General features: G+C 53.5%; 1 protein-coding gene and 1 long non-coding RNA gene across 14 annotated transcripts in view; one reads left to right on the forward strand and one right to left on the reverse strand.

Moving 5' to 3' along the window:
• The window catches only part of Hdac7 (histone deacetylase 7), a 38169-nt gene extending 17383 nt beyond the window's left edge, over nt 1-20786 (reverse strand). For 3 of the 10 annotated variants that reach the window (XM_063264343.1, XM_063264342.1, XM_063264340.1), the window contains exons 1-3: nt 20504-20786; nt 330-520; nt 144-234 (exon numbers count right to left, since the gene is read on the reverse strand). In XM_063264343.1, the coding sequence (XP_063120413.1) occupies nt 144-234; nt 330-520; nt 20504-20522 (301 nt within the window). In that variant the 5' untranslated portion in view covers nt 20523-20786. Of the gene's footprint in view, nt 1-143; nt 235-329; nt 521-2505; nt 2635-16281; nt 16421-20503 lie in introns of all 10 variants that reach the window. The other 7 variants (XM_006242365.5, XM_006242367.5, XM_006242364.5 and 4 more) reach the window with 7 other exon arrangements.
• Nucleotides 11938-25797, forward strand: part of LOC108351548 (uncharacterized) — a 50390-nt gene continuing 36530 nt past the window's right edge. For 2 of the 4 annotated variants that reach the window (XR_005487402.2, XR_005487403.2), the window contains exons 1-2: nt 11938-14853; nt 16338-19644. This is a non-coding gene — a long non-coding RNA (uncharacterized LOC108351548). Of the gene's footprint in view, nt 14854-16334; nt 19645-21168; nt 25601-25797 lie in introns of those variants that run through there. The other 2 variants (XR_010053082.1, XR_010053083.1) reach the window with 2 other exon arrangements.

Below are 25797 nucleotides of genomic sequence, written 5' to 3' on the forward strand. Positions count from 1 at the left end.
CTGTGAAGCCTCTAGACACTCCCACACCTACCTCTGTTCAGAGGCAGAGTCAACAGAGGGCATCCAAGTAAATGGTGCCCTTCCCACTCATCCCTCCCAGATGCCCAGGCAGAGAAGAGGGGAGATGAGCCCCCTCTTCTTACTTCGCTTGCTCTTGTCTTTATTGAGAAGTTGCCGAAGTTCTTGCTCCTGCTGTGCCCCCTGCAGCTCCGGCAGCGGTGGGTCCATGGAGAGCTGTGGACAGAGCTGGCAGCTCAGGAGGGGCAGGAGTAAAGGACAGAGCTAAGGTCTAGGGAGGCTGGGGTGTGTCAGTGGAGTTCTGTCTTTACCCTCATGGGCTCAGCTGAGCGCTGTTGCTGTTGCAAGCCTGCTAGGAAGAGATGGCGGTGCAGGCGCTGAGGGTGCTGCAGGGTCAGCAGTGCAGGCTCTGGTGGCGGCTCCACTGTGGGCCTTTGGCCCACTCGCAGGTCCATGGGCTGGGGCTGAGAGCCTGGTGTGTCTGGCTGGAGGGCAGGGCAGCCTGGGGACAGACAGCAGAGTCAGGTGGAAGTAGTCTGTAGGAACTTGGTCACAGACTACTGAATCCTCTGGGGCTGATTCAACCTCAGTCAAAATACCCTCGGGGAGTCTCTTCCTCCCTTAGGCCAGTTGGCGAGCTACAGGCGGGAACTGGATTCCACTCTACCTGTGAAAAAGGAGGTCCATAGACCACAGACACGTCCCCTTCTGTCTGCTAATGGCTAGAAGGGAGCCGTCTGACTGGAAGCATGGTGTTTTCCTCCAGAATGCTTGTCTACAGGCTTGGGGCTAAAGTTTCAAGATTTAATGAAATGGTGGCGTAGTTCTAGGCTCTATACCCTCCTTGCCTTTGTCCTTCTAGGGATATGGTCAGCCCGGCTTAGGGCAGGAGCGATCAGGCAGGCCTACTCGCCTCGGCCCCCGAGTTCATGGGCCTCACACACCCTCAGTGGCCACTCGTGTTCCCATTCTCTGTACCGTTCCGATCCTGGGTTCCAGACATAGTGCCCAGAGCTCACAATCAGCCCTGGCTGCCCATGTAGGGCCTACTGAACCCTGTTCTCAAGGTTCTCCTCAGCTCACTAGGCCCATGAGATTGTGGTACAGGCTTCTGCTTCTTACTCCAGCCAGCTGTGGACCTGGCAAGGACAGCAGGCTCAGCTGCCTCTTCTCCACTGTCCTCTGCACCCACGCCAGGAGCACCTTGCCAAGACCGTGGGTGCAGGAGCTATTTATAGCTCACCAGCAGGCCAGGGGCTGTGCCAGCATAGCCAGCAGCCAAGCTAAGCGGCCAGGGATGCTGGGATGCTGGGAGGTGGGGCTGCTTCAGGGTAGGGGGTGGTCCTACCAAAGGGAAAGGACCAGAATGCAAGAGAGGGGGAAACTCCCCACAGAGGCCTTCACCTCACAGAGCCTAACATTAGTTCTCCTTGGGGTCTGGTAGGGAATGGTAAGGTCCCCAGCAAACCACCAATGAGAAAGTCTGGACACAGCCATAGAAGTTGTAACCTTAACAGTTGTGGTGCGTGTGTGCAACAAACCCTCTCGGCTCCCAGTCCACCTGCCTTGGGTGCTAATTACCGCTATCCGATATCCCAGACGAGGCAAGTGAGGGCCAGGGTGAGAGCCTGGAGCCACCCAGCAAGGGGCAGAGAGAAGACGGTGTCTAGACCTGTCCAGCGCAAGGTTCCGTTTCACCACCAACACTCAGGAAATCGCCTCCTTTGGAAGGGGCTCCCACTGGGCAAGGAAAGAGCTCGTGGGACATTGCCACAAAGGGGTGTCCCATGAGAGAAGTGTCCAGCGAGGCCGTCTGTGGCCCTCCAGCTACTAAGCACTCTGAGAGGGCTTCCAGATGCCACCCACAGTAAACAATACCTGGATTTGCTGCCCTTGGCCCTGTTCTTGTGGCTACCCAAGAAATCATTCCGTTCGAGTGTGGGCCTCCACCGGCGACGTATTCCTGGCCCTTGAGAGGCCTTAGCCTTCCCCAGTTCTGGTGTACTGGCTTCCTGAGGTCACTCCCTTGATGACACAGGGCTTAGGAGAACACAAAGTGGTTTTCCTACACCTGAGGCCTGTGGTTTCAGTCTCACCAAACTAGGAGCAGCCGCCTAACAGCCACCACCATCCTTCATTCAACAGAGGGACACTGGGAACAGAGCGCTTTCTGGGAGAATTAACATTTGGGGGGGGGGGGCTCCAGAGGGTAGCCCCACGGCAGGGTACAGGAGTGGTAAAGTTCTCCGGAGAAACATCCTTTAAGCATTTCCTCATGGACACCGCCCTCAACTTGGTCTGCTCCACCTAACGAAGTCACCAACTCAGACAGCGCCTTTTATCCCACAACAAAGCCAGCACCCTTTACCCCCCTGGCCTTTGGCTCACAATGTCTCCTGCTAGTGCTGTCTGCACTCCTGTATTCTACTTCCCAAATGCCATCTGCTGCTCAGAGCCCGGCTGGACGCAGGCCAGTGTGCAACACACCTTCCTCCTGGACTCCACGTTGGCTGCTCACAGCACCGTAAGAGTCCAGCGGCGGCAGCAGGCCCAGTATAAGCTCCAAAGGCTGGGCTCTGGTTTGCTGCTGCTCATCACCCCGACTTAGAACACAACCTGGGGGACAGTAATCAGAACCACAGGGGAAGTCTTGCTTTCTCCTTAGTGGCCTAGGTCGGAGCTTCACAGGGATGAGGTTCATTAACGATTAAGAGCAGTAGGATGAACTCAGGTTCCTCTCACTTAGCAGAGGTCACATGCCGCTACCAGCACCACCCCCTTCTTTGGCGTGCCCTTGTCTTCCTAAACTTTGGGACAGCGGGATTAAGGCGAGGATCCTCTGGTCTTCCGGTTCTCTCTGCTGAGAGAGAGTACTTAGAAGGTCCTCCATGGGTATCTTCCATTGGGAGTTAAGGTCCTCCATTCTAGACCTCGCTCCATGGGGTACATTCTAAATCTGGCTGGCAGTAGGAAGTTAGTCCACTGCAGTCCAGTCTCCCGGGAAGAAAGAGTGAGTGACGGCAGAGAAGGCCCAGACCAGCAGGGAGGACCCAGGAGAAAGTCATCTCATCAATAAGAGACACCTTTCCTCCCTGCAGGGCCCATATGGGGGATGAACGACTTGAAAACAGGAACAGAACTCACCTGCTGCCTGCCTGACTGTGGTGGGGTCTGACTGGGGCGGGGTCTGACTGGGGCAGGGTCTGACTGGGCGGGGTCTGACTGGGGCGGGGTCTGACTGGGGCGGGGCCTGACTGGGGTGGGGGTGGGAGGTGTCCGAGCACAACGTTAGATTCCTACTTTCCTTTCCGTTTTACTATACCCAAACGAAGACAGGCATGGCGTCTAGCTTTCCCTTTCCCGTTGTACTTCCTAGGCTGGACCCAAAAATGCCTCTCCTGTTCTTACTCATCTGGAGGCCCAACTTTGTCCCTTTCCTCCAATGCCCACCTTCCAATTCTCTGGCCCAGCTACCTCAAAACCTCAGGCCCACCTTTTCCAGACTTCCCATGCCTCATCCTCACCCCCCCCACCAACCAGTCTCTCCCAGGTCTGACTTGTACCTGTGCCAGGGAACCAAGGGCAGCAGGCACCCAGGCTTACCCGGGTCCCATCTGTAGAAAGAGAGGTGAAGGTGTGTCTGTGAGGCAAGGGAGGAGAGCGGAGGGAGGCAGGCTCCCTGACACTCCAGACTCCTCCGTTTGTAGCCAGCTACTGAGTGACTCAGCTGCTTGGGCACAGTGCACAGCAAGAACTTCAGGAGGCCCGAGCTCACCCAGCAGTGCCCTCAGCCCTCCCTGATGTGGAAGATACCATCTTCCCTGGGCAGCCAAAGCATGCTCCCAGCAGCCTGAGGGGGAAAAGGCAGGCTGGGAGGTGCTCGGGCCAGAAGTGGGAGCATGTGGCTGGGGAGGTCAGGAGAGAGCTGGGGAGAGCAGGCCTGGAGGAGCATTCAGGAAATTCAGCGTCAGCGGGAAAGGACTGGGCTGTGGCTGCAGGTCAGGGGAGATGTGGTAGGAGCTGTGAAAGCCTGGAAATGCAAGCCCCAAGGACCCCAGTACAGGGCCCTCTCTCCCCTTGCTGCCCATTCTGTGTCTCTGCCATCTTGAATGTCCAAGAAAAGAGGCCCACTAAGCTCCCAGGCCTCTTTCTGAGATTACCTGGGCCTTGGAATGCTTTCTTTGGAAATGGTCACTTCTCCCAGGCTCCTAAGCCCACTCAGAATCCACAAAAACTACAATAGAACCGTGCGTAGGCTGCCTGGCAACGGAAAGACCAAGGTGGGCTGGGAGGAGCAGAAGATCCGAATTCTCATATCACTTGCCCACAGTGAACACGCCCTCCCACCATCCCAGCTCAGGGCCAAAGGACTGAAGGCCCTCTCAGGAAGATCAAGGAATCTGGGAGCTTTCTGGAGGGCAGCATTCAGTGGGTATGCTCCTTGGACCAGACCAAGTGCGGAAGGCTCCTTTCTGGCGGATGCTGCTTTCTGGTCCTGTACTTAGTGGGCAGCTCCAGGCAGAAGAGACTTAAGCCAACGGCCCAGTCTACGTGGGCACCCATGCCTTGGTACACAGTTGTGGACCGACGTGCTGCCTTGTCCATTCATAAAGCCGCCTTTGGAAGTCTGCCTGAGCCTGTATCCGTGTGGGGCTCATCCTGACCTGCTCTCTTTACCCCTCACCTACTCACAGCATCCCACGCCTTGGCGTGCCATTAATTACCTACAGTATCAATGGTAGCGTGTATCAGTCACTATCATCTGCAGTCACACCTTCTAAAGCCCTTTTGGGAACTAATGAATCACGCACAATGATCCTCCCATGACTTCCTGCCTAAGATTCAAATATCTCTCAAGGTCTGTGATCCCCAAGGAACAGTTGTTCCAAAAGCAGTGGCGTTCTCTACGTTGACTTTTTTCTTTTCTTTTCTTTTTTTTTGGAGACAGGGTTTCTCTGTGTAGCTCTGGCTGTCCCGGAACTAGACCAGGCTAGCCTCAGACTCACAAAGACCCAGAGACCCGTCTCCTTCTGCTTCCCAAGGACTGGGTTTAAAGGCATGCACCACTGCCCAGCTTCTGTGTAACAACCTTTAATCTTGGCTGTGCTCTTGACATACCTAGGAAGAAGGCACCTGAACAGTTACCTCTGTCAGACTGGTGTTTTTGCTTTTGTTTTTGTTTTAAATTTCTAATTGATGGAGGGGAGAAGCACCACCCCTGGGTGCTGGGTTGTGCAGAAAAGCAGGCTGGGAAAGCCCGGAGAGAGCAGCACTCCTCCACGGTCTCTGTTTCAGTTCCTGACTTCAGTTCCTGCTCGTATCACTTCCCTGGCTTTCCTCAAGGATGGACACCCCCCCTGACATGGAACCCTCAGCCTAATAAACCCTCTCCTCCCCAAAATTGCTTTTATGTTTGGTCATGGCGCTTACCACAGCACCAGAGAACAAACTTGAATAGCCTGTTAGGCCCAGAATTCTCTGCATCCTGGGAATTCACTTGCACTCCCCCCTCATAGTAAGACCTTCCGTGCCTCGCACCCCTGCTAACCACAGATTTGGGCGCTGTGCACTCTGTGGATGGGAGGGAAATGAATAACCTTGGGCCTTGTGGTTTGTTACGATGACTGGAAGGGATAGTTTGTGGTGGCGACCTATGACAGAAACTCTGGTCCAGAAGGGACACATGGACGTGTGTGCATGCATACTGACAAAGAGGCTGAACCCAAAAGCACTTTCTAGAAGGACCCCCTTTACTCCCTAGCTCTCTGCCAAGTGCCATGGAGTTCAAAACACTGGGAATATTTCCCTGCTCGAAGAGGAATGGCATCTCCTGGGACCTTGATGAGGCTGAGCTGAAGAGAAAAAGGGGCTACTCCGTACCTCAGTACAAGCCTGTTAGGGGATCCCCCTTCTCAATGACCTCGATACATTTCTAGCTGTCACTCACTTGGGGTCAAATCACATGTAAAAGTAGGAGAGAATTGACCTGAGGGACCAAGAACACTGCGCAGGACTTGATCCTTTACACAGCTCTTGGTTGGGTTTGGGGCTCTCCTCAGGAGCCTGTCTGTAGCTCATCTCCACCATTTTTTTGGGAAGCAATTGCAATCAGGCTTAAGCAGCTCACTCAGTGTGGAGAACCTGGATGCACCAAGTTCCCTTCCTGAACCTGAGTATCAGTCTCACCCAGAACCTCGAGCCTCACATATGCTGTCCCTGTGGGGACATCACAGTCCAGTAATCTCCAGACTAGACGCGAACACCACAGGGTTCTATCCAGCCTGGGGCCCCTGGACATGCTGGGATTCTGGGCCTTACATCGCAGTCTCAATCTGTCCCATAGGTGACAAGAAGCCTGAGCCTAGGTTAGTTTCCTGGTCCCTGGATATTACTTGGAAAGGAAGCTATAGGAAGGCCAGGCCTCAGGTGCAAGAGGAAAGCAGCCGGGGTTGGGGATTTAGCTCAGCGGTAGAGTGCTTGCCTAGCGAGCGCAAGGCCCTGGGTTCGGTCCCCCGCTCCGGAAAAAAAAAAAAAAAGAGGAAAGCAGATGGGGAGCAGGAAGCCAAAGTCTTGGGTTCCAGGCCGAGGAGCCCCCTACACCCCAGCTTGCAGCTCAGAGTCTCCCTGTAGCCATGCCACAGGAAGAAGAAAGCCTGATTCTTTGTGGAGACTGACAGAGGAGGCAAGAGGGCCCCTGGAGAGTACAAGAATAAACAAGGAGAAGAAACGTCATGTTTGTCGGGCCTCGAAGGCCTGTGAGAGCCATAGAGAGAGGGCTCTTCTTCAGAGCATCTGACTGAACCTAGGGATGCTAGGAGATTCTGGAGCAGCAAGAGATTGGACACTCAGGCCAGTGCTGTCATGGCGGAGGGAGGTTTGTGGAGGGCGCTAGATCATAAGCAGCAGAGCCTAAGCAGAGCAGTGTGAGGGGCGGCTCCGAATGCAGGTGCTAACCCCCTCCAGAGGTCACCAGCTGGGGCCTGAGGAGGAGACCGATTATGAGCCTGCTTCTGCTTTCAAGAAGTTTCAAACAGCCGTCTCCTGTAATCCAAGGCTGAGGCAGGGGGATCAATCCTTTGAGGTTTGACTGGGCTACACGGTAAGACCCTCTCTTTCAAAACCAAGCAAGCAAGAAAAGAAACATGAAATGCAGCCCAGAATGGACCAGAGGAATGGCTCAGCAGTTAAGAGCAGTGGCTGCTCTTCCAGAGGCCCTGAGTTCAATTCCCAGCGACCACACGGGGGCTCACGACCATGTGTAATGGGATCTGATGCCCTCTTCTGGTGTGTCTGAAGACAGCTACAGTGTACTTATATACATGAAATAAATAAATCTTGAGAGAGAGAGAGAGAGAGAGAGAGAGGAAGAAGAAGAAGAAGAAGAAGAAGAAGAAGAAGAAGAAGAAGAAGAAGAAGAAGAAGAAGAAGAAGAAGAAATATAGCCCAGAATCTTAAAGACCAAGGCAGACCTATACAAGCTCTCAGTGGAGAGCTCAGGCTGGCCTCCAGTTCTCGACCCTCTTGCTGTGGCTGGCTAAATGACGAGATTACAGGTATGTAGAACACGGGCACACCTCCATCTTTAGTTAATTCTTCTTTTTGTTTGTTTTGGTTTTGTTTGCTTGTTTTTGCTTTGTTTTGGACAGTATTTTTTCCCTAACACAGAGCTCTAGTTCAACATAACCCTGGGTGGCCTGGAACTCACTATGTAGGTAGCCCTGGCTATCCTCAAACTAAGCTAGCATCTACTCCTAGGAATAAAAAGTGACCGGCTTGACAGTATTTGTTCAGGAGCTAGGGTGACAGCTCAGTCGGTAAAGTGCCTGTGGTGTCAGGATGCTCTGAGCTGAATCTCCAGCACCCGCTTAGAAAGCTGGGTAAAGGGGGTCGCAGAGACGGCTCCCCGGATAAGAGCACCACTTTCCCAGAGGACCTGGGTTCAAGTCTCAGAACTCACATGGTGGCTCACAACTGTCTGTAACTGTTTCGACACCCTCCGACCTCTGACCTCTGACCTCTGGAGGCACTGTACACAGGCGGTAACAGGCATAGATGCAAGCCAAACATTCATACATTTTATTTTTCAAATAAAAACTTAAAATATACATTTTAACTTATGAATAAAATATACTTATATTCATAAAATAAAATATAAAAGCCAGCTGGGTATAATGACACAGATTTAGAAAGCAGCACTAGGGAGACAGGGATCCTTAGGACTCACTGGCTACACAGTTTGGCCCAGTCATCGCAGGAGACCCTCAGTCAAAACAAGATGGATATCTTTTGAGAAACGACACCCCAGGCTGGCCTGTGTCCTCTACACACATGTGGATCCCACACACATGAACACATGAACACTCACACACCCATATACATATATAGACATGAACACACACAATTGCATGGGCATACACGCCTGAACATATATACCTTCACAAACATGAACATATATAACTGCATGTGTAGACGTGCATGAGTATATGCACATGACCACACATGCCTGCATGTGTCACACGCATGAATATATACACCGCATGAACATGAGCATATACACCTGCATGTACTGTTTTTTAAAAATGCATTACTTCATATTGTAACCTAAAAAATAATAATTTTTAAGTATACACATTATTTATAATTACTAAAAATATCCAGTGGGGACTGGAGAGATGGCTCAGCTGTCGGGAGCACTGGCTGCTCCTCTAGAGAGCCTGGGTTCCGTTCCCAGCACCCACAAGGCAGCTCATGACCGCCTGTAACTCTAGTTCCAAGGGGATAGGCATATGCATGCATGAAAAATACCCACACACAAAATAAAATAAATCCTTCTTGAAAACTCGAAAGAACCTAAAAACATATGACAGGATCTAAGTTTCTCACTGACCCTGGACTCCCTGAAATTTTCCTTGAACCCGACCTTTTTTAGAGTTTCTGGTCTCCCTCTCTTCCAAAGCGCCGTGTTCTTAGCTTCGAGCTGCTGCTTGCTGAGATCTATCCAGAGCCCAGAGGACAGACAGTGGGCTCCCAAATGAAGCCTAGGAAGGGACTGAAGGCCCATAGTATTAAGGGCTGTGGCTAGGTCAGATGGGGAAAGCCACACGTGTGACAACATCTGGTAGAGCTTCAGCTGCCCCATCTGCAATCCTGGAGCATCAGGAGTTCGCTCAGGCCAGCGCTGTCATGGCAGAGGGAGGGGTGTAGGGTGCTAGTTCATAACCAGCAGGAGTCTAGGGAGACCAGTGTGAGGGGTGACTCCAAATGCGGTCAGCCATGAGCCGTCTCATCTGTCCATTATTCCTGTCTGCCCTGAACCTGGAGGAGCCCCTATCTGACACTCCAAATGGGTATCTGGTCTTAGTGCACCCTCCCTCTTCAACCATAGGCATTTGTCTCCAGTACATGTATTCCCAGCGCCATCACTTCCTGCCCTTCCCAACAACAGTGGCACCCCACTCCCCTCCACCCAAACTGTTGTGCGCTAGTACGAGTTGCCCCAAATGCCTTTCATCTGCTACTACACCCCATGCTTGTAGCAAACCCCACAAGATTACTGTTTTTATCTCTAGTACACCGATGGGTAGACTAAAACCCTAAAGCTCTAAATAATCCGAGGTTAGGGGCTGGAGAGATGACTCAGCAGAGGACCCATGTTCAGTACCCAGCACCCACTATGACAGCTTACCACTATCTATAACATCGGTCCTAGGGGAACCTGGGCCTTTCTGACCTCCTTGTGTTCCTGTACACACACACCGCATACCTTCAGGGACATGTAGCATACAATTGGTAGTTAAAAGCGCCACCGTCACAAAGCATATTGACTCTAGAATCCTGCTCTCAGCTAACACATGCCTCGAAGATGGCTGGCACAGGGCAAACGTAAGGCATCAGTGTACCAGATGCAAGCTCAGGCCTACTCAAGTCAGGGCCAGAAGCTGTCTCATTGACCTGTGGGTACCCATGGAGACAGCCCCAAAGAGTCACCTGTAGGAACCAGAGTCAGTAGAAACCAAGCAATAACAGAAGTGTAGGCCTAGGGGGTTAGAGGGGCAACTGCTCTATTTTTCTGCTCAGTGGCAGCCTGCTTCATCTTTCCTCTAGAGCAATGGCTCTCAACCTTCCCTGTAACACAAATCCTCATTTGAGAGTGACAACCCCCACCCCCACCCCAGCCATAAAATTAGTTTTCCTTGCTGCTTTGTAACTGTAACTTAGCTACTGTTACCAATCATAATGTAAATATCTGTGTTTCCTGGACGGCCTTAGGCGACCCCTGTGACCATCAGCCCTCATGACCCACAGGTTGAGAAACACTGCTCTCAAGTCCTCCCAGAGACTCTCACAGAAGGTGCAAAACAAGCCACACAGGTTCTTTGTAGACACAGACTCGGCTGGCAGGTGGACAGCTTGGGATATGCACCTATACAGATGGGGTCAGCAGTGTGTGTGTGTGTGTGTGTGTGTGTGTGTGTGTGTGTGTGTGAGAGAGAGAGAGAGAGAGAGAGAGAGAGAGAGAGAGAGAGAGAGAGAGAGAAAGAGAGGAGAGAGAGAGAGGCTGGTGGTATGGTAGGTAGCCTGACATCCACAGATCTGAGGGCTGGAAGTGCAGGCTTCAGCACCCTCATCTTCCCTCCCCCGCATGCCCACTCACTCAGCGAACGGGGCCCTTTCCCCTCTAACGCTGGGTGGCTGGAGCTTTAGGGCGGTTATTTTTAGCTCTTGACACCTGGGTATTTTGCAGCCACAGGATGTCCGGTTTGGAGTCTCTTTCTGGGAATCCCACACGCCGGCTGTTGTAAACAGCCCCACACAGTGGTAGCCTGAGCCAGGAGCCAGCCGCCCTCCCCACCCCCACCCCTACCCCCGTTTGAAATTAATCAAACAGGAAGTAGATGTAATCATGACAGTGGCAGTTCAAACTTCCCAGGAGCGGCAAAGTGTCCCCTCTGACTCTGTCACCTACCAGGCTCTTCACCCCACCTCTGGTAGCCTCTCTCATGAATCCCGAAGCAGGGATCCCAGGCCATTTGTGTAAGAGTATGACACTCAGAGGCCTTGCTGCTCTCTGCTAAGGAACAGAGAGATTCTGAGTCACCTCTTAGAGCCTCTCCGCAGCTCAGCCTTCCTGAGCTTTCTTGTAGAGCATGGACACAGTTGCCTCCTTAGCGTAGCTCTCTGGGTCCACCATGACTTCCTATTCCCAGGGCCTGCCTTGCAACCTGGCTCTGCACTGCCCTGGCTACTTGAAGAATTCCTGAGCACACAGGCTTCCCAGGCAGTCCAAACTGCCACGGTATTTCTAAACACTGAAAGCCCTGGGGCACAAAAATTCTCCATTCACCCACAACTCCCTTGCTGCAGGAGCCCTAATCTTAATGGAAGTTCACTCTAAAGTCTAGTCAGTATCTTTTTCTATTGCAAGGAGAAGAGCCTGAGCAGGCAAGGTCCGAGGCTCCGTCTGTAATGTGGAGGCTATGAGTTTAGGGCTTGTCAGCCTCTGCCTTGTCTCTCTCCTCCCCATGCCCTGGTGCCCACTTCACCCAGCAGCCAATCCCGGCCAGCCTTTCTCAACTGCTTGCCCCTGTAACAGGAAGCACAGTCAGCACCCCAGTGCTGCTTCTGGGGCCGGTGTCTTCACCCTCTTGAGGGTTGCTGCTGGGTTGGGCCCACCTGTGCACCCCACTCCTGTTAGCTCCTAAGTTCTGCCTCTCCCTGCGGCTTGTATGCCTGGGGAAGGCCCTTCCTTACCACCCTTCCATCCAAGCCACCCAAAGGTCTCCCAGCCTGTTGCCGAGATGGCAGGGAAAAGGTCTGGGTTACTCAGTATATTGGTCTAACCGTTAGTTGACAGCGTTAATAATGGCCGTTGAGCGCTACGTTAATGCTGACAAAGTATCCCCTACCACAGCCTTATAAAATCCATGCTGCTACAAAAGAAACCCGGGGCCTAAAGAGGTTAAGGGACAGGCAGAGGGTAGTATGGCTTAGCCATAGAAGTTTGTCTAACAGGAGAGAGGCCCCAGGCTTATCCCCTGCACCACACAAGACAGACAAGAGGAAGGAGAGAGAGAGAGAGAGAGAGCAAATGAAAGGGGGAGGGGGAGGATGAAGAGGGGGAAGAGGAAGAAAGAAACTTGCTTGGCCTTCCAGAGTCTGAGCTTAGGATCAGTACACCTCCTAATAGGTGGCGAGGCCACCAAGCCACACACAGAACAGTAGAGTGACCTCCCCTAGCACTGGTTTCCACAAAGCATGAGATAGTCCATCCAAAACATACTAGACAATGAAAGCATACTCTCGGGCCCCAGTCCCTCACGCCTTTGTCTCCAGGAGGGCTCATCCTTACTTCCTTATTCATCTTCTATTTCCCCCATCTCTGATGGGCATCTTACCATTTTATTAGCTTCCTGTAAGCTCCCTCCAGCAGGGTATAACTAAACAAGCAGCCCTCCCAGGGCTGCCCTGGAGGAATCACATGCTGTGTGTGAGAGCACTCTGGAAACGGTCAAGTCCTGTAGCGAGTGCCAGTTGCATAACCAGAGCGAGTCGCCCTAGGACTGGTGGTACTTAGAGTCCATTCCCTTGGAAGGATGTAGCCTCTCCCCTGGGCAGACCTGGGGCAGGTGGAAGGGTGGAAACAGAGAGGAGCACCCTCATTCAGGACAGCCAAAACAGCCCTCGGTTTGAGGAAGGTGGAGGACACTGGCCACAGACCCTGTCGCCCACTGGCCTACGGCTAGGCATTTAGTACAGACGGAGCAAATGGGAGGTATCTGGAGTCTGTGAATAGCAGCAAGTTATGAATGCTGGCACTCAGAGATGCCACATTAATATTAATGACAGCAAATACCCCAGACATCCCCAAATCCAGTCATGCCATGGGACCCCCCTCCCCTGTTTCCCGTTATTTTTGGAAAAATGGCAGAAGTCTATCGGGCAGATTCTCCGGGTGATCCCATTCCTTTCTGCAGCCAGGACTGCCCTTGGCATTTACCACAGACCTTTCTAGACCACATCCAGCTAGGGTGCTTACAGAGTTTTCAGGGAATTCCACAGCCAGATGCACGGTCCCAGACAACTGGTTTGAACAAAGCAACAGCAAGAACAAACGGGGACTGGGTGAGACCATGACACGGCAGAGAGAGGCGCAGATCGTGGGCGCAGAAAACAGCATGCACGGTGCAGTCTCATTTTAGGAAAAAAGGACAGCCCATTAAGGGGGGGCATGAGAAAGCGGGAAGGCGTGTGCTGAGGGTCCAGGGTCCCTCGCATGCCATAGGTGCTACTTTCTATTGTGGCTACTGCCCTGTGCTGTCTCCACAGAAGTACCTTCACGGTAATAGCTCATTGTGCGCGTCCCACACATGCACGCACCCTGGGAACCAAGCCGACCCATGACCATGGGTCTCACGAGAACTAGGCAACAGGGCTTTCGAGGACACCACATATTCTCGGACCCCACACCCTCAGGGAATCCATGTTATCAACATGCTGGGGCTGCTGCCCCATATGAATCATCCTGAGGGCCTAGCCCAGGCTAGGCAACGTCAGGCCTTACTTAATGGATGCCTGTCAGCTGAATAATGGATGTTTCCTGAGAGCAATGCCTCATGTCTCTTCCAGGGCCAATGCACTGGGAATGCAACTGTTCTCACTGACCTGCCATCCCTCCTCTGCTTCACCCTCCTCTTAAGGGCTGCCAGGGAGGAGCTAAAAGAAAGGTCACCGACAGCAGATGTTGGCAAGGTCCTCCACATAAGAAGCCATCAGGAGCTGTCTGCCCAGGGTGGCATGGCAGTTCCTTTGACAAGCCAGCTGGCTAGAAAAGCTAGGGTCCCCCCTCACCCTGCTTCTCTGAGAAGGGAGTGAAGGAGAAGGAGGGGTCCACCCTGTTACTGCTGGCTATACACTCCTGCTGTCCAGGCCCACAAGGGCGGAGGAGTCTAGAGCAGGGAATTTGGCTTGATTTTTTTTTTCCTGTGAACTGGGGCTGGGACTCGTTCTGTCATGGCTCCAACATTCCCTATTCCTGACCTTAAAAATATGAACAATAACATCAATAACAAGGAGGACCAGTCAATGTGCACTGGGGTCCTCCCAGACGTGGCAGAAGTCACTTACACCATCTCCTTTAGTCTCCACAGCAACTCTGTGAGAGTGAAAACATTATTATTTTCACATTAGTGATAAGGAAACCCAGTCACGGAGAAGAAGGTGCCCAAGCTTTGCTTGTTGCTGGAGAAAGAGAGACTCAGCCCAGACAACCGTTCTTCCCTCTTGTCCCTACTGGAAGAGCCTCTTGCTGGGTTTTGCCAGTGGCACAGGGCGATCGGAGCTAACATCTGTGGGGCTCTTTAGACGGCACCAAGAGTTTACATTCCCAGATGCCTGCAGACAAATGTGGAAAAGCCAGGAGGAAACAAACTTGCACAAGCCCCCACAGCTACAACACTTGCATTCGAACCCAGGTCCCGGGCTTGAGTCTTCCCCATTTTACACAACCCTTCTGGCCCACAGCCAGATCTCTCTGAGCCCTGGGCTCCCTGCGTGCAGCCCTGCAGAGGGTGCTGCCTCACCAACTCTCCGCGGTGACTCACTCCGAGGCCCAGGGGAAGCACGGCCCTGTTTGCCGCGCCTCCAGCTCCCCGCCTCCACATTTGCTAACCGAAACCCGACTGCAGCTATTTTTAACCCTCCAGCTCCCCCTTGCTTGGGGCTCCCCCCTTTACCCCCACCCTCTTGCCCCAACCCGGTGGCACCACTCTGTCATTCTGAGAGCACTTCTACAACCTGAAGGCCCCGGAGGGCGCAGCGGATGCCCCGGACGTGCAGGTTTGTGGGGCAAGCAAAACAAGTCGGTTACAGCCCAAGTCTCCGAATTCCCCCACCCCGACTCTTTCCGAACCTGTACCTCCCAGCCTGCCCTGCTCTTCCCTGCCATCCCGAAGGCTGCAGAAGGGAAACGGGGACTTCTGGGTCGAGGGCTCCCGTAGGAAAGAGGAGAGGGCTCCTCAGATCCAGCTCCTCGGGGAGCTAAGAGGAATGCAAGAGGGAATGGGAGTTCCTGGTTACTCCCAGCTCATGAAGCTGAGGATTTCGGACCGCCAGGGTTTCCCATCCCGCCATGGCAACATGAGAAGGGAGGTAGCGTGGAGATAGAGTGGGGACACTGAGTCCGATCAACCAACTCCTCTCCTCGACCCCCAGTAGGAGCCTGCAGCTGGGGCCGGCAAAGCTGGGAGGCAGAGGCCAAGGAATAAAGGCACCTGAAGGGCCAGAAGAGAGGACGAAGGGAGGGAAGCAGACCTCGCAGACCTCTTCCTGCAAGACTCCTCCAATCCCTCGAGACCGCACTGTCTTGTGCCAGCTGCCAGTGGGAAGCTCTGGGTCTCCCAGGGAAAACCCTCTGCTGAGGAGAGGGAGGAGAAGAGGTCTGAGAGCTGCAGGCCCCAGAGTAGGAAGGTTATACCCAAATAGCTGATGTGAAAGTTAACCTCCAGAGAGGGGTTTAGGGGCAGGCCTGCTGCAGGTGGACCGAAGGGGGCACTTCCTTCTGGCGGAAGTAGAGCAGGTGGCTTGAACCAGACCCCTCTGCCCCTCTGGTCTGAGAGTCATCTAGCTTAGGGAGCAGATGTAAGGACGCAGAAAGAGAACCTCCTATGCTCAGGTCTTCCCTACTCTCTTCTGACTTCCCCTACACTGAACGGCCCGCTGGGCACTTCTCCTGAGCTCTGCCTGAGCCCCTACCCTTATTTCTGGTTCTGTTATCTCCCAGGACACAAGTCTTCTCTGAGCCTTGACTCACGCCCTCTCTTTGGTGACCCTGAGCTAGATAAATAAATCCCAGTGGCCATAGAGGCAGCCAGCTGCACCCAGAGGGATGGGAGCCGGGGACAGTGGTCCCCCAAGTTGGGAAGGAAGGAAGGTGGAGCGAGAGGGTCAGGAATGGGCGGTGCTTGGGAGTTTCTGACAGTCTGCCATGTTCTTAACCTTAGTCTGAGCCTTCTTTGGCTTCTCCTGCTTCTCTGTCCCTCTGACAACCTGTGGAGGGGCTGCCTGAGGAAAGAGGAGTCTGCTATCCACCAGGCTGACAGTCCAGTTCTAACCCTAGCTGAACCTTAGTCCAGATCCCTCACCTACGTCCAGGGAGCCTCCAAGAATGGCTTAGCAGGCTGTGGGGACTCACTTCTAGTCTGAGGAGAAAAGCTGTCAATGTCACCGAGACCTCCCATGGCCGCCCCATCCCATCTGGTTGTTTACTTCTGGATCCAGTCTGTTTTCTTCGTAAAGCTAATCATCTCTTCTTTCTCCAGCAGAACTGTAGCACCCCGAGGTCAGAGGTCTGCCTTTGCTCTCGCCGCGCATCTGTGCCCAGTGTGTGACACGGAGCTCTGCAAGTCTACAACAAATGGATGAACTGCCGAGTGACCAGCTTGGCAAATGACCTTCCCTGGCTGCCAGTGTGATTCTTGAGGGTTCTAAGGTTTTCCCACACAGGAAGAAAGAGGGGAACAAGAACAAGGCCAGAAAGGCTGGAACCCCAAAGGAAAAATTAATGCCACTCAGAGGTCAGACATCTATCTACACCAGCCAACCCCACCTGGTCCCCTTCACCAAGCCGGACATGAACATACACACACAGGTGCCCATACTAAGTCCTGGACCGGTCTTAGGAAGCTTGCACTGGGTCTTGGGTTCTTTCTCTAAAGAGCCCCATGACCTCAGATGCACCGCATACCCTTCTGCAGGTCTATTCCACAGAAATAAACAAAAAGGCTAACTCAGGCGTGCACTGCTCAGCACCACAATCACCCACCATGCAAGGTATCCCCCTCAACTCCTACAAACTCTAAAAGATGGTGGGGACGGGGCCTGAGGGTGTTTTTAAACACATTCTTCACAGGATCCTGAAGCAATTGGTCCAGGAACTGGCGTTAAAGACTAAGGACAGATGCTAGACATGGTGGCGGTACCTGCCTTTCACCCAGCCCTGGGAGGCAGAGGCAGGTGGATCTCTGAGTTCAAGACCAGCCTGGTCTACAGAGTGAGTTCCAGGACAGCCAGGGCTACAGAGAAACCCTGTATTAATACACAAGCAAACAAACAAATAAATGAAGAAAGGAAGGAAGGAAGGAAGGAAGAAAGAAAGAAAGAAAGAAAGAAAGAGAGAGAGAGAGAAGACAAACCATGGACAGTGCTTTTACAGGTCAAGATCTGGACAGGTGAGAAAAAGCTAACGCCTACATAGGTACACTTCCCCTAAAACCTCTCCATAGGCTCTATATGCCCCACACAGAGCCATAACTTACGAAGGTGCACATGACACTGGAGACACACATCTGCGCCACATGTGCTCATACCCCCAAACACCCAACAGAGCCAGCACATGGACCACAGATTGCCACAGAACCACCACATCGACACACACACAGCCCTGGGCAAACACAGACACCCACTACACACCCAGTGCATACACGCATATCACACGGAGGCTCGCACTAAACAGATGCTAGCCTGAATTTATTTTGCCTCTGGGAACAAGTCCAGAACTAAAGGAGCCATGCTCTGCTGATGAAAACATCCCTCCTGCCTCCCCACCCCTTGCCCCAGGCAGTGCTGTCCACCACCCCTTGAAAGACGGGAAGAGGGCGGTGGAGAGAAGGATGGGATATGAGGAGGCAGAGGCTAAGGTTGGTGTTTCAATCTGCTTGGAGACATCCCCAAATCCAGCCCAGTTCTCTTCCCTTGCCCACCAGGAGACACTATAGGGCCCCAAGTCAGTGCTCGGTCAGGCCAGTTGACTGGATTCCCAGGCCCTGGGCCTACAGAGTGAAAAGGCTAAGGGGAGATGTGGGGGCTCCCAGTACGTGGGCCACTAAGGAAAGGGCTGTCTGGAGCGCCTTCCTGCAGCCCTAAGGCCTGAGGCCTCCATGGAATGTTACCACGGAAACAGGGAAAATATTATAAGGAACACAATACCCGGTAGAGTCACCTGCTCACCAGGCTTCCTGCTGTGTTACCCACCCCACCCCCCCCCATCTCGGGGCACTTAGAGCCTTCACTAGGCTCAACCTGGGCCTCCCAGCCGGAGCTCTCCTTCCTGTCTCTCCTGGATTAGGGAAGCAGCTACAAGCGAAAGCTCTGCCCTTCTGTGGTTCCAAACAACATCAGGGATGGCCCAGCGGGCCCCTCACTCCTGGTCCCTACCCACCGCCCAACACAGGAAGTCAAGGCTTCCTGCCCCAGAGGAAGTGCCCCATCTAGTGAACAAATCCAACATATACAAATTCAAAGCCCCGGAGCTGGCGCCTCCAAGGGGACATGCCTTGGAGCTCTGCAGTATACCCCACAGTCCCCTGCAACCTCCAGACCACATCTGACCAAGGAAGAACTCAGGCTGGCAGAGGCCGGTCTGGTTGGTGCCATCACCTGGCTGGGTGATTCTGGGCCTTGCATTATTAGCTCATCTTTCTCTGGGGCTTCTGTCAACTTTAAAACTATCAGTTCTTAAGGAAAGGCAAAGGGCAAAGAAGGCAAAAAGGTTTTCAGAGGTTTCCATATTCTCAACCCCGGGAAGTGTGCCTACAGGTATAAAAGGGTCCGAGTTCCCCATCCTAGCACGGCTGAGCCACCAGGAACCATAGTTGAGAGCCGTTATCCCCGAGACAAGGATGTTCTACCTGTTCCCTTACTCCCTGCTCAACACTGACTGATTATTTGTGGTTGGTCCCTCCAGTTCGGAGCTCTGGAAAAAGTGAACTGAGACACCCCTCACCCCATGCCCGCCACCCTGTCATGTTAATTTTGAAAAAAAGTATACGTAAGCAAAGGTGACCTGCTTAGAAGAGAAACCTCTTCTGCCTCAAAGCTCAGCTTATGCCCCTGAGACACAGAAAAATGCCCCAGCCAAGGACTAAACTGAGCAGCGGGGAGGGGGGGGGGGTTTCAGATGCACCCTGTACCCAACCTTTCCACAGCACAGCTCCGAGTATCTAGCTTGGAGAACTAAAGACAGAGACACGAGCCCCAGCCCCATCAGGTTTCAGGACCTGGCCCAATCTCAGTTATCTGGGTATCACACGGTGGGACTGCCCTGTGCCTCAGTTTCCCCCAGGAATGACTGTAAAGAAAAGTTCTTAGTTACGGAGGGGAAACGGCAGGAAGCAGAGTGTGAGGAGGTAAGAGTGGAGGATGATTTGCAGTTGCTGGGAAGGTGCAAGAGCGTTGGCACAGAGGGGAGGCACATATGGCAGCCTACTGGGGTCCTTTCGGGAAGAAATGGGTCACCTAAGTACAAGTTAGAGGATGGAAACCAATTAAAGTCACAGTCGGCAATGGCTGGGCCAGAAATTTGAGCAAAATCTCATAAGTCTAGGTAACAAGTCTGGAGGACTAGCTCCGGATTCCAGATGTTGCGCTCTCTCCAGGGCCACCAAGGGCCAATGTCCTATTATCACCCTAAAAATTTGGCAGGCAGAAACTGGGCCTCAAGCAGATGCTGAGTTGGGATGAGGGAAGGGATAGTTAGCAGCAAGCCAACCGGCGCCAGATGATGCAGGATGCTTTGGGGGAATGCTGGACAGCTAGCATTGACAGTTAAAGGACCCGGATGGTCAGCCACAGGTGAGTTCCAAACGGGCAGCTTGTGAGAAGGAAGTGGGACTCATTAGGTGACCTGCAGGACCCAGGATTTTCTTCCAACTTCCTGGCTGAGAATTCATAGTGGTTAAAAGACAGCTCAGCTGCCAGATATGCCCGGGTTCTCATACTTCTCAGCGCTGTAAGACTGGGGGGGGGGATTCAGCTCCCCACCTCTCAGTATTCAGCCTGCGGCCCCCACTTCCCCACACCTTTAAGGGCATTGCCCTTACAGCTCAGTTGGGCACGGTGTCTGTCTCTTCTCTGAGATGGGTGATCAAGGATAAGGGGTGATGCTCCGAGAAATCTCCCAGCCCACTACCCCTCCAGGGGACGTTTACCCCGGCTACGGGATCTGAGTAGGGCCCTCTCGGTTCCACGAAATGGGGGCGCTGATGTCCAGCCCCGCAAGTCCTGCCCCAGTTCAGTGGGTCCTAGCCTTTGCCCTCCCGCTTCCAAACCTTCCGCCCCGGAGCACCGCCCCCTCCTGGGCCTCGGCGGCCGGCCGTGCCTCCCGGATCCCGGGGAGGAGGGTGACGGGACGCCCGGCCCATGCACAGGCGGCCCCGGGCCTCCCACTGCCTCCCCGGGGCCTGTCGCTGCCCGGGAGCGGGCGGATGTGGGCGCCCGGCAGGAGGCCGGAGCCCTTCGGCCCCGGAACCAGCCCGGGCCGCGAGCGAGCCAGAGCCCCAGCAAGCGGGCGCGGTCCAGGGCGCGCGTAGGACCCGGCCAGCGGGACCCGCCGGAGACCCAGCCGCAACCGGAGCCCGAGCCGGGGCGGGCTGCGCAGGGTGCCGCGCGCAGGGCGGGGCGGGCGGGGAGGGGGTGGCCGCCCGGTACTCACCCGCGCCGGGGCTGTGCATCCAGGGGCCGGGGCCCTCAGAGCCGGGGGCTCATGGCGGGCGGGGGGCCGGGGCGCCGGCCTCACATCCCCCCGGTCGCCGGAGGCTGCAGAGCGACTGTGAGACGGCGAGAGGAAGGGAGGGGGCCGGGAGGGGGAGGGCCCTGGCAGCCTGGCCGGCCGGGTAGGATGACAATGGAAGGAAATGCTTTATCTGAGTCTGAGAGCGGGCCAAGGGGGAGGGGAGGGAGGGGGCCGGCGCTGGCGGCCCTGGGACACACCACCCGGGCTTTGCTCAGCGGCACACAGGCTGGCGGCAGACACCGATCGCGGCGGGGCGCGGCTCACAGCCCCGGAGGGAGCGCAGAACCCGGAACGCGGGACGCAGCCGGACCCGCGCGCGGCCGCCGAAGCCCCAGCCGCCGCGCGGCGCTGCGCCCCGCGCACAATTCCCGGAAACCCAGATACCTGAGTGCACGCACCCGTGCATACACAGCGTACACGAGCGTGCATCCATGTTTACACAAGCCAGGGTGGTTTGTGCTTCGGGGAAGGACTCCTGTGCACACATCTACACACTTAAAAGTCAACGAGGGGAGCGCTACACACAAGGGAGAGCAGGGCACGCTTGGAGTCCCGAGCAAGAAATCCCAGACGGACACCACCGCCCCATCCTACCCCCTCACACACTCAAGCGGGACTCGCCTCAGGAACGCTTCAGGGTCTGATTTGAAACACTGCCCAGTCCAACCCCCGTGGCACCCCTTCCCTCCTCCCCACTGTCTGCTGAGGGGAGCAGAAGGGTCCAGTCTGTTCCTATTAAAAGAAAAAAGGGGGTGGGGGTGATGCAGTTTTTGAAACTTTTAAAAAAAGAAATTTCTCAAGGGATTTCCTTCCACCCTCTCCTCTTCCTCTTCCATTCCTCTCCCTCCACAATGACCCTCCTTTGCCCCCCCTCCTGGTCCCTATGAGTCAAACTTCAGCAATGTGCCCAGTGTCCCCCAGTGCATTACAGCGGATCACAGAAATGTTCTAGTTTGTGAGTCGGAATGCAGACGCCTCCAGCCCTCCCTCAGCTAATAAACTCAGCTGAGGACTGGCTTTGCACTGTAGCCCTCCCTGCCTCTCCCCCAATCTCCTCTTAGATGGGAGGAGGTCAGATTCAAGGGTCAGGGGCTGAGGACCTTCCCACTGTGCTTCCTGGCTGGCCTGTCAGCCCCGTCGCCTCCAGCAATCTGGCAGGTCAGAAAACTGGGACGGGAGCAAGGTCATCCACCAGGAACACCAGGCTCCCTTGCCTGGGAGGCGCTGGCCACTGAAAGGCAGCTTCCTTCTGGTTCCAGTGGACTCTCCGAGTCCTAGGAACTCCAAGAACCTTTAGAAAGGGAAACTGAGGCTGACCTGGAGATGTGTTATCTTGGAAGCCAGAGTCAAGAGTAGCCTAGAGAGATGTTGGCCATGCCACTGATGAACAGCTTGGCTCACAGGTTCATGCTAAGTTTAACCCCTCTGTACCTGTTAATGGGTATTACAAACTTTCCCTAGCATCCATGGCCTCTTGCACTGTGTACCACACACATCCCTGCCCGGTCTTTCCTGGTACTTTCCTCAGAGGTAGCTACTATTACTATTACTGTAGCCAACTCTTGTCTGCTAGCTGTTCCCATCTGTTCTTGTCCTTACCCACCTCCTTGCCTTGGCCTAAGACATTCCCTACAGAGTAAATGCCCGCCCTGCCTTTCTCCCTTCTGTTGTTGAAATCCCTTGACCCCTTCTGAAATGTTTCAGGGTTTCTGCAGCCAGAAGGCTCCTCTTTTCCTTGCAGGACTCCACCGCAGCACTGTTTCTCCTAGTCACACCGACCCTTAGCCATCTGGTCTACCAGTCTGAATCTCTTCTTTCTCGCAAGCCTTCAAGAAAAGGCTCGAAAGCACTACCCCAGCAGTGCTTTGTTTCTCACAGAGAATTCAAACTCTTGAGTTCTTCGTGGGGTCATGAATATTCAAGACCTTCCAAGATCTCCCTCCAGCTATCTGTCTCTGATAAACCCTCTGTCCAGTGATTTGTCCATCCTGACTCCGCCAGACACTTGCTCATTAACTGAGCAAACCAGAGCACTCTGCTTCCAAAGCTTCCCTCAAGACCTACAGCCTTCAGGAAAAAAAAAAATCAAACGAACCTGTTCACAGGAGTTCCCCAATCGCCCTTGTTTACCTCTCTCCTCCTATGATCGTACATTGCCCCCCACATACCTGCCTTCCTTTCCTAAAGCTGTTTCTGTGATGAATTTCTTGATCATTCATTTCTACTGGTATTCATATATTTGCTCATGAAGCTGCCTTTTCTCTTTAATCTAACCCCTGACTTCTGAGTGGTTGGAGTAAGGATGCGTGGCCACCCATCTATGCCCACCACACAATACTTACCACTCAATGCTCACCACCATCTTTGCTCACCACCCAGTGCTTACCACCCAATGCTCACAATGCTCACTTGAGGCTTGAGGCTCACACCAGGGATCACTGCCTGCAAAACATAGGCAAAGAGGAAAACCAGCACGTGCCGTATGGTTCTGGGATGCTGAACCGGGGCCTTCCTGCTGCCAGAATTACCTAGGACTCCAACATCCCCTGCCTCACAATGGATTCCCAAGCCATTGCTAAGTCCCGTGTTCCTTAGTGGCATATGTTAGCCTTCTAGAGATATAGGACAGAAAACTGCATGCTTCTTCTTGCTATGGTGGTTACTATGGGAGCTTTCTCAAGAGCCCTTGAATCCAGACTTCTCATAGCCTGCTCAGCTGAACACCAGGTAGAAGAGACAGGCTCTGAGCCTGGCAGTGAAGGAGCACAGCTTTCATCCAAACACTAGGGAGGCAGAGGCAGAGGCAGAGGGAGAGGCAGAGGCAGAGGCAGAGGCAGAGGCAGAGGCAGAGAGGCAGAGAGGCAGGGAGGCAGGGAGGCAGGGAGGCAGGGAGGCAGGGAGGCAGGGAGGCAGGGAGGCAGGGAGGCAGAGGCAGAGGCAGAGGCAGAGGCAGAGGCAAGTGGATCTCCATGAGTTCAATACCAGCCTGGTCTACAGAGCTAGTTCTAAGACATTCAGGGCTACACTTTATCTCAAACTCTGTTTCAAAAAAGCCAAAAAACCAGAAAGTCAACCAAAAAAAGAGAAGAAGAATTAAAGAAAAAGAGAGAAAGAAAGAAACAAAGAAAGAAAAAAGAAAAACAAAGAAACAAAGAAACAAAGAAAGAAAGAAAAAGGGGTGGGGAGGGATTGGCCCTATAAGATCTGCCCTGAGTCCTTCAAAGCTCCCCCAACCAGGGGTCTCTGGACAACGAAAAGCCTGCATGTCCCTTTCTGTTTTCTGTTGCCTTAAAGCCCCCACATCCTTTTCTTTTCTTTCTCCCTTTTCTTTTCCTCTTGCCCTGGTCGGCTACCTCTTACCAAGTTTTTGCCAAATTGTTTGGCCTTCGGACAAATATCAGGCCACTCATTCTTCTTTTATGTTTTGAAGATTTGTTTCTTTTTATATTATGCATATGGTCTGCATGCATGTATGTATATGGTGTTCATAGAGGACAGTAGAGGTTGTCTGCCCTGGAACCAGGAAGGCTCATCAGCCCATGGGAGCTGTAGTTAATCTACCAATGGTTGTGAGCTCTTCTGTGGGTATTAGGGACTGAACCCAGGACCTCTGCAAGAGCAGCAAGTATTCTCAGCCACTGAGCCATCTCTCCAGCTCCCCTCCCCCACCTCGTATTCTTAATTATGCTTGTTATGCTCATAAATGGAGTATGGCCCGTAAAAATGAAGAAACCTGACTAAAGTTGCTCAACAACTTACAGGCCATTTGCTCGTTCAGCAAATGCTGTTGGGAGCTGACTTAAGGCAGAGATTCAAAGTGGGAGAAAGGCCTCAGTGTCAGGGCACTGGAGACCACACCTGTGCGAGCCTTCTACAGGGGCTGACTGCAGTTACAAGTCTTCCCCAACCTGCATTTATTTTTCACACGTGTATCACAAGACCAACCAGGGTGTCCTCACTCCCCAAGGCCACCCCAGGAGTCCTCAGGGGACAGCATCATGTGGAATTAGGTTGAGCCCAGGTTCAAATTCCAACGGATTAACAGGGTAGGTTAAGTCCTCAACTCCAAATAAAGGGTTTCCTGGGACTACAAATAAAAGTAGAAGGAACAGGCCTGGGAGATGGGACAGCTTGATGTGCAGGCGTGAGGAGGGGAGTTCGAATAGCCACAGCCCATATAAAAGCTGGCAGGCACAGCAGTTGCCTGTAACCCTAGCATTCTGGAGGCAGAGTAGGCGGGATTCTTGGAGGAGGGTGGTCGGCAAGCTGGTTGGCTAGCTCCAGGTTCAACAAGAGACCCTGCCTTGATAAATAAATAAAGAGCAGAGCCATTAAGGAGGACATCCTGCTAACCTCATGCACCTGCAGATGTGTTTGCCGGCACTGTACACATATGCACCTACACACATCCAACACCAAGCATGCAGGAGTGCATGTGTGTGCATGTATGTGCACACATAAACACACACAGGCACATACACTCATGCACACACACAGTAGTTAAGAGTGCTCATTGTCCTTGCAGAGACTTGAGTCCAGTTCCCAGAATCCACTCAGGTGACTCATAACTGCCTGTAACTCCAGGTCCAGGGGCTCTGACACCTCTACCCAAATACACATGCATGCTTGTGTACGTGCGCGCATGCACACATAAATAAACCTCCTGTGTGTCCTGTGCCGCTCAGGAACCTATGCTTACACCTCGCTATGGCACAGATGCTGCAGTGAACAAAGCCGAGTACAGAAAGAGCAAACAATTTGCCCAAGGCCACAGAGCCAGCAATTGGCCTGATCCTAGTGTGTCTGATTCAGAGCCTTCGTGACTGTGCCAAACTGTAGAGAAGCCGTGCCAGGGGCTCCTGCTCCGGTGTAGCCTGGTTACTCGAAGTTTCTGTTCATCTCTGTTTGCCACTCCACATAACCAGTCTCCCTGAACTCATGGACTCGTCTTTGTCCTCCATCTTCCTCTGGTACACATGGCACAGACAGCATCAACAGGCTGTATGAATATTCCAGGTAAAGGTGGGGGTGTGGCTTAGGGGTTCGGCAAGCATGCAGGGAGACCCCACTTTAGAGTTCCCCTTCTGAGACAAGAAGCGTTATATGTCTCTAGGCTAGAGTGGAGTGGTTGAATTACAAAGGCAGTGCGGCCATGGCTATCCCTCCAGATACCTCAGGCTGGGAGGGCTAATGACTGTGGGGGAACGGAACAG

Source organism: Rattus norvegicus, chromosome 7 (assembly GCF_036323735.1).
Source record: "Rattus norvegicus strain BN/NHsdMcwi chromosome 7, GRCr8, whole genome shotgun sequence".
In the NCBI taxonomy this organism is placed as follows: Eukaryota; Metazoa; Chordata; class Mammalia; order Rodentia; family Muridae; genus Rattus; species Rattus norvegicus.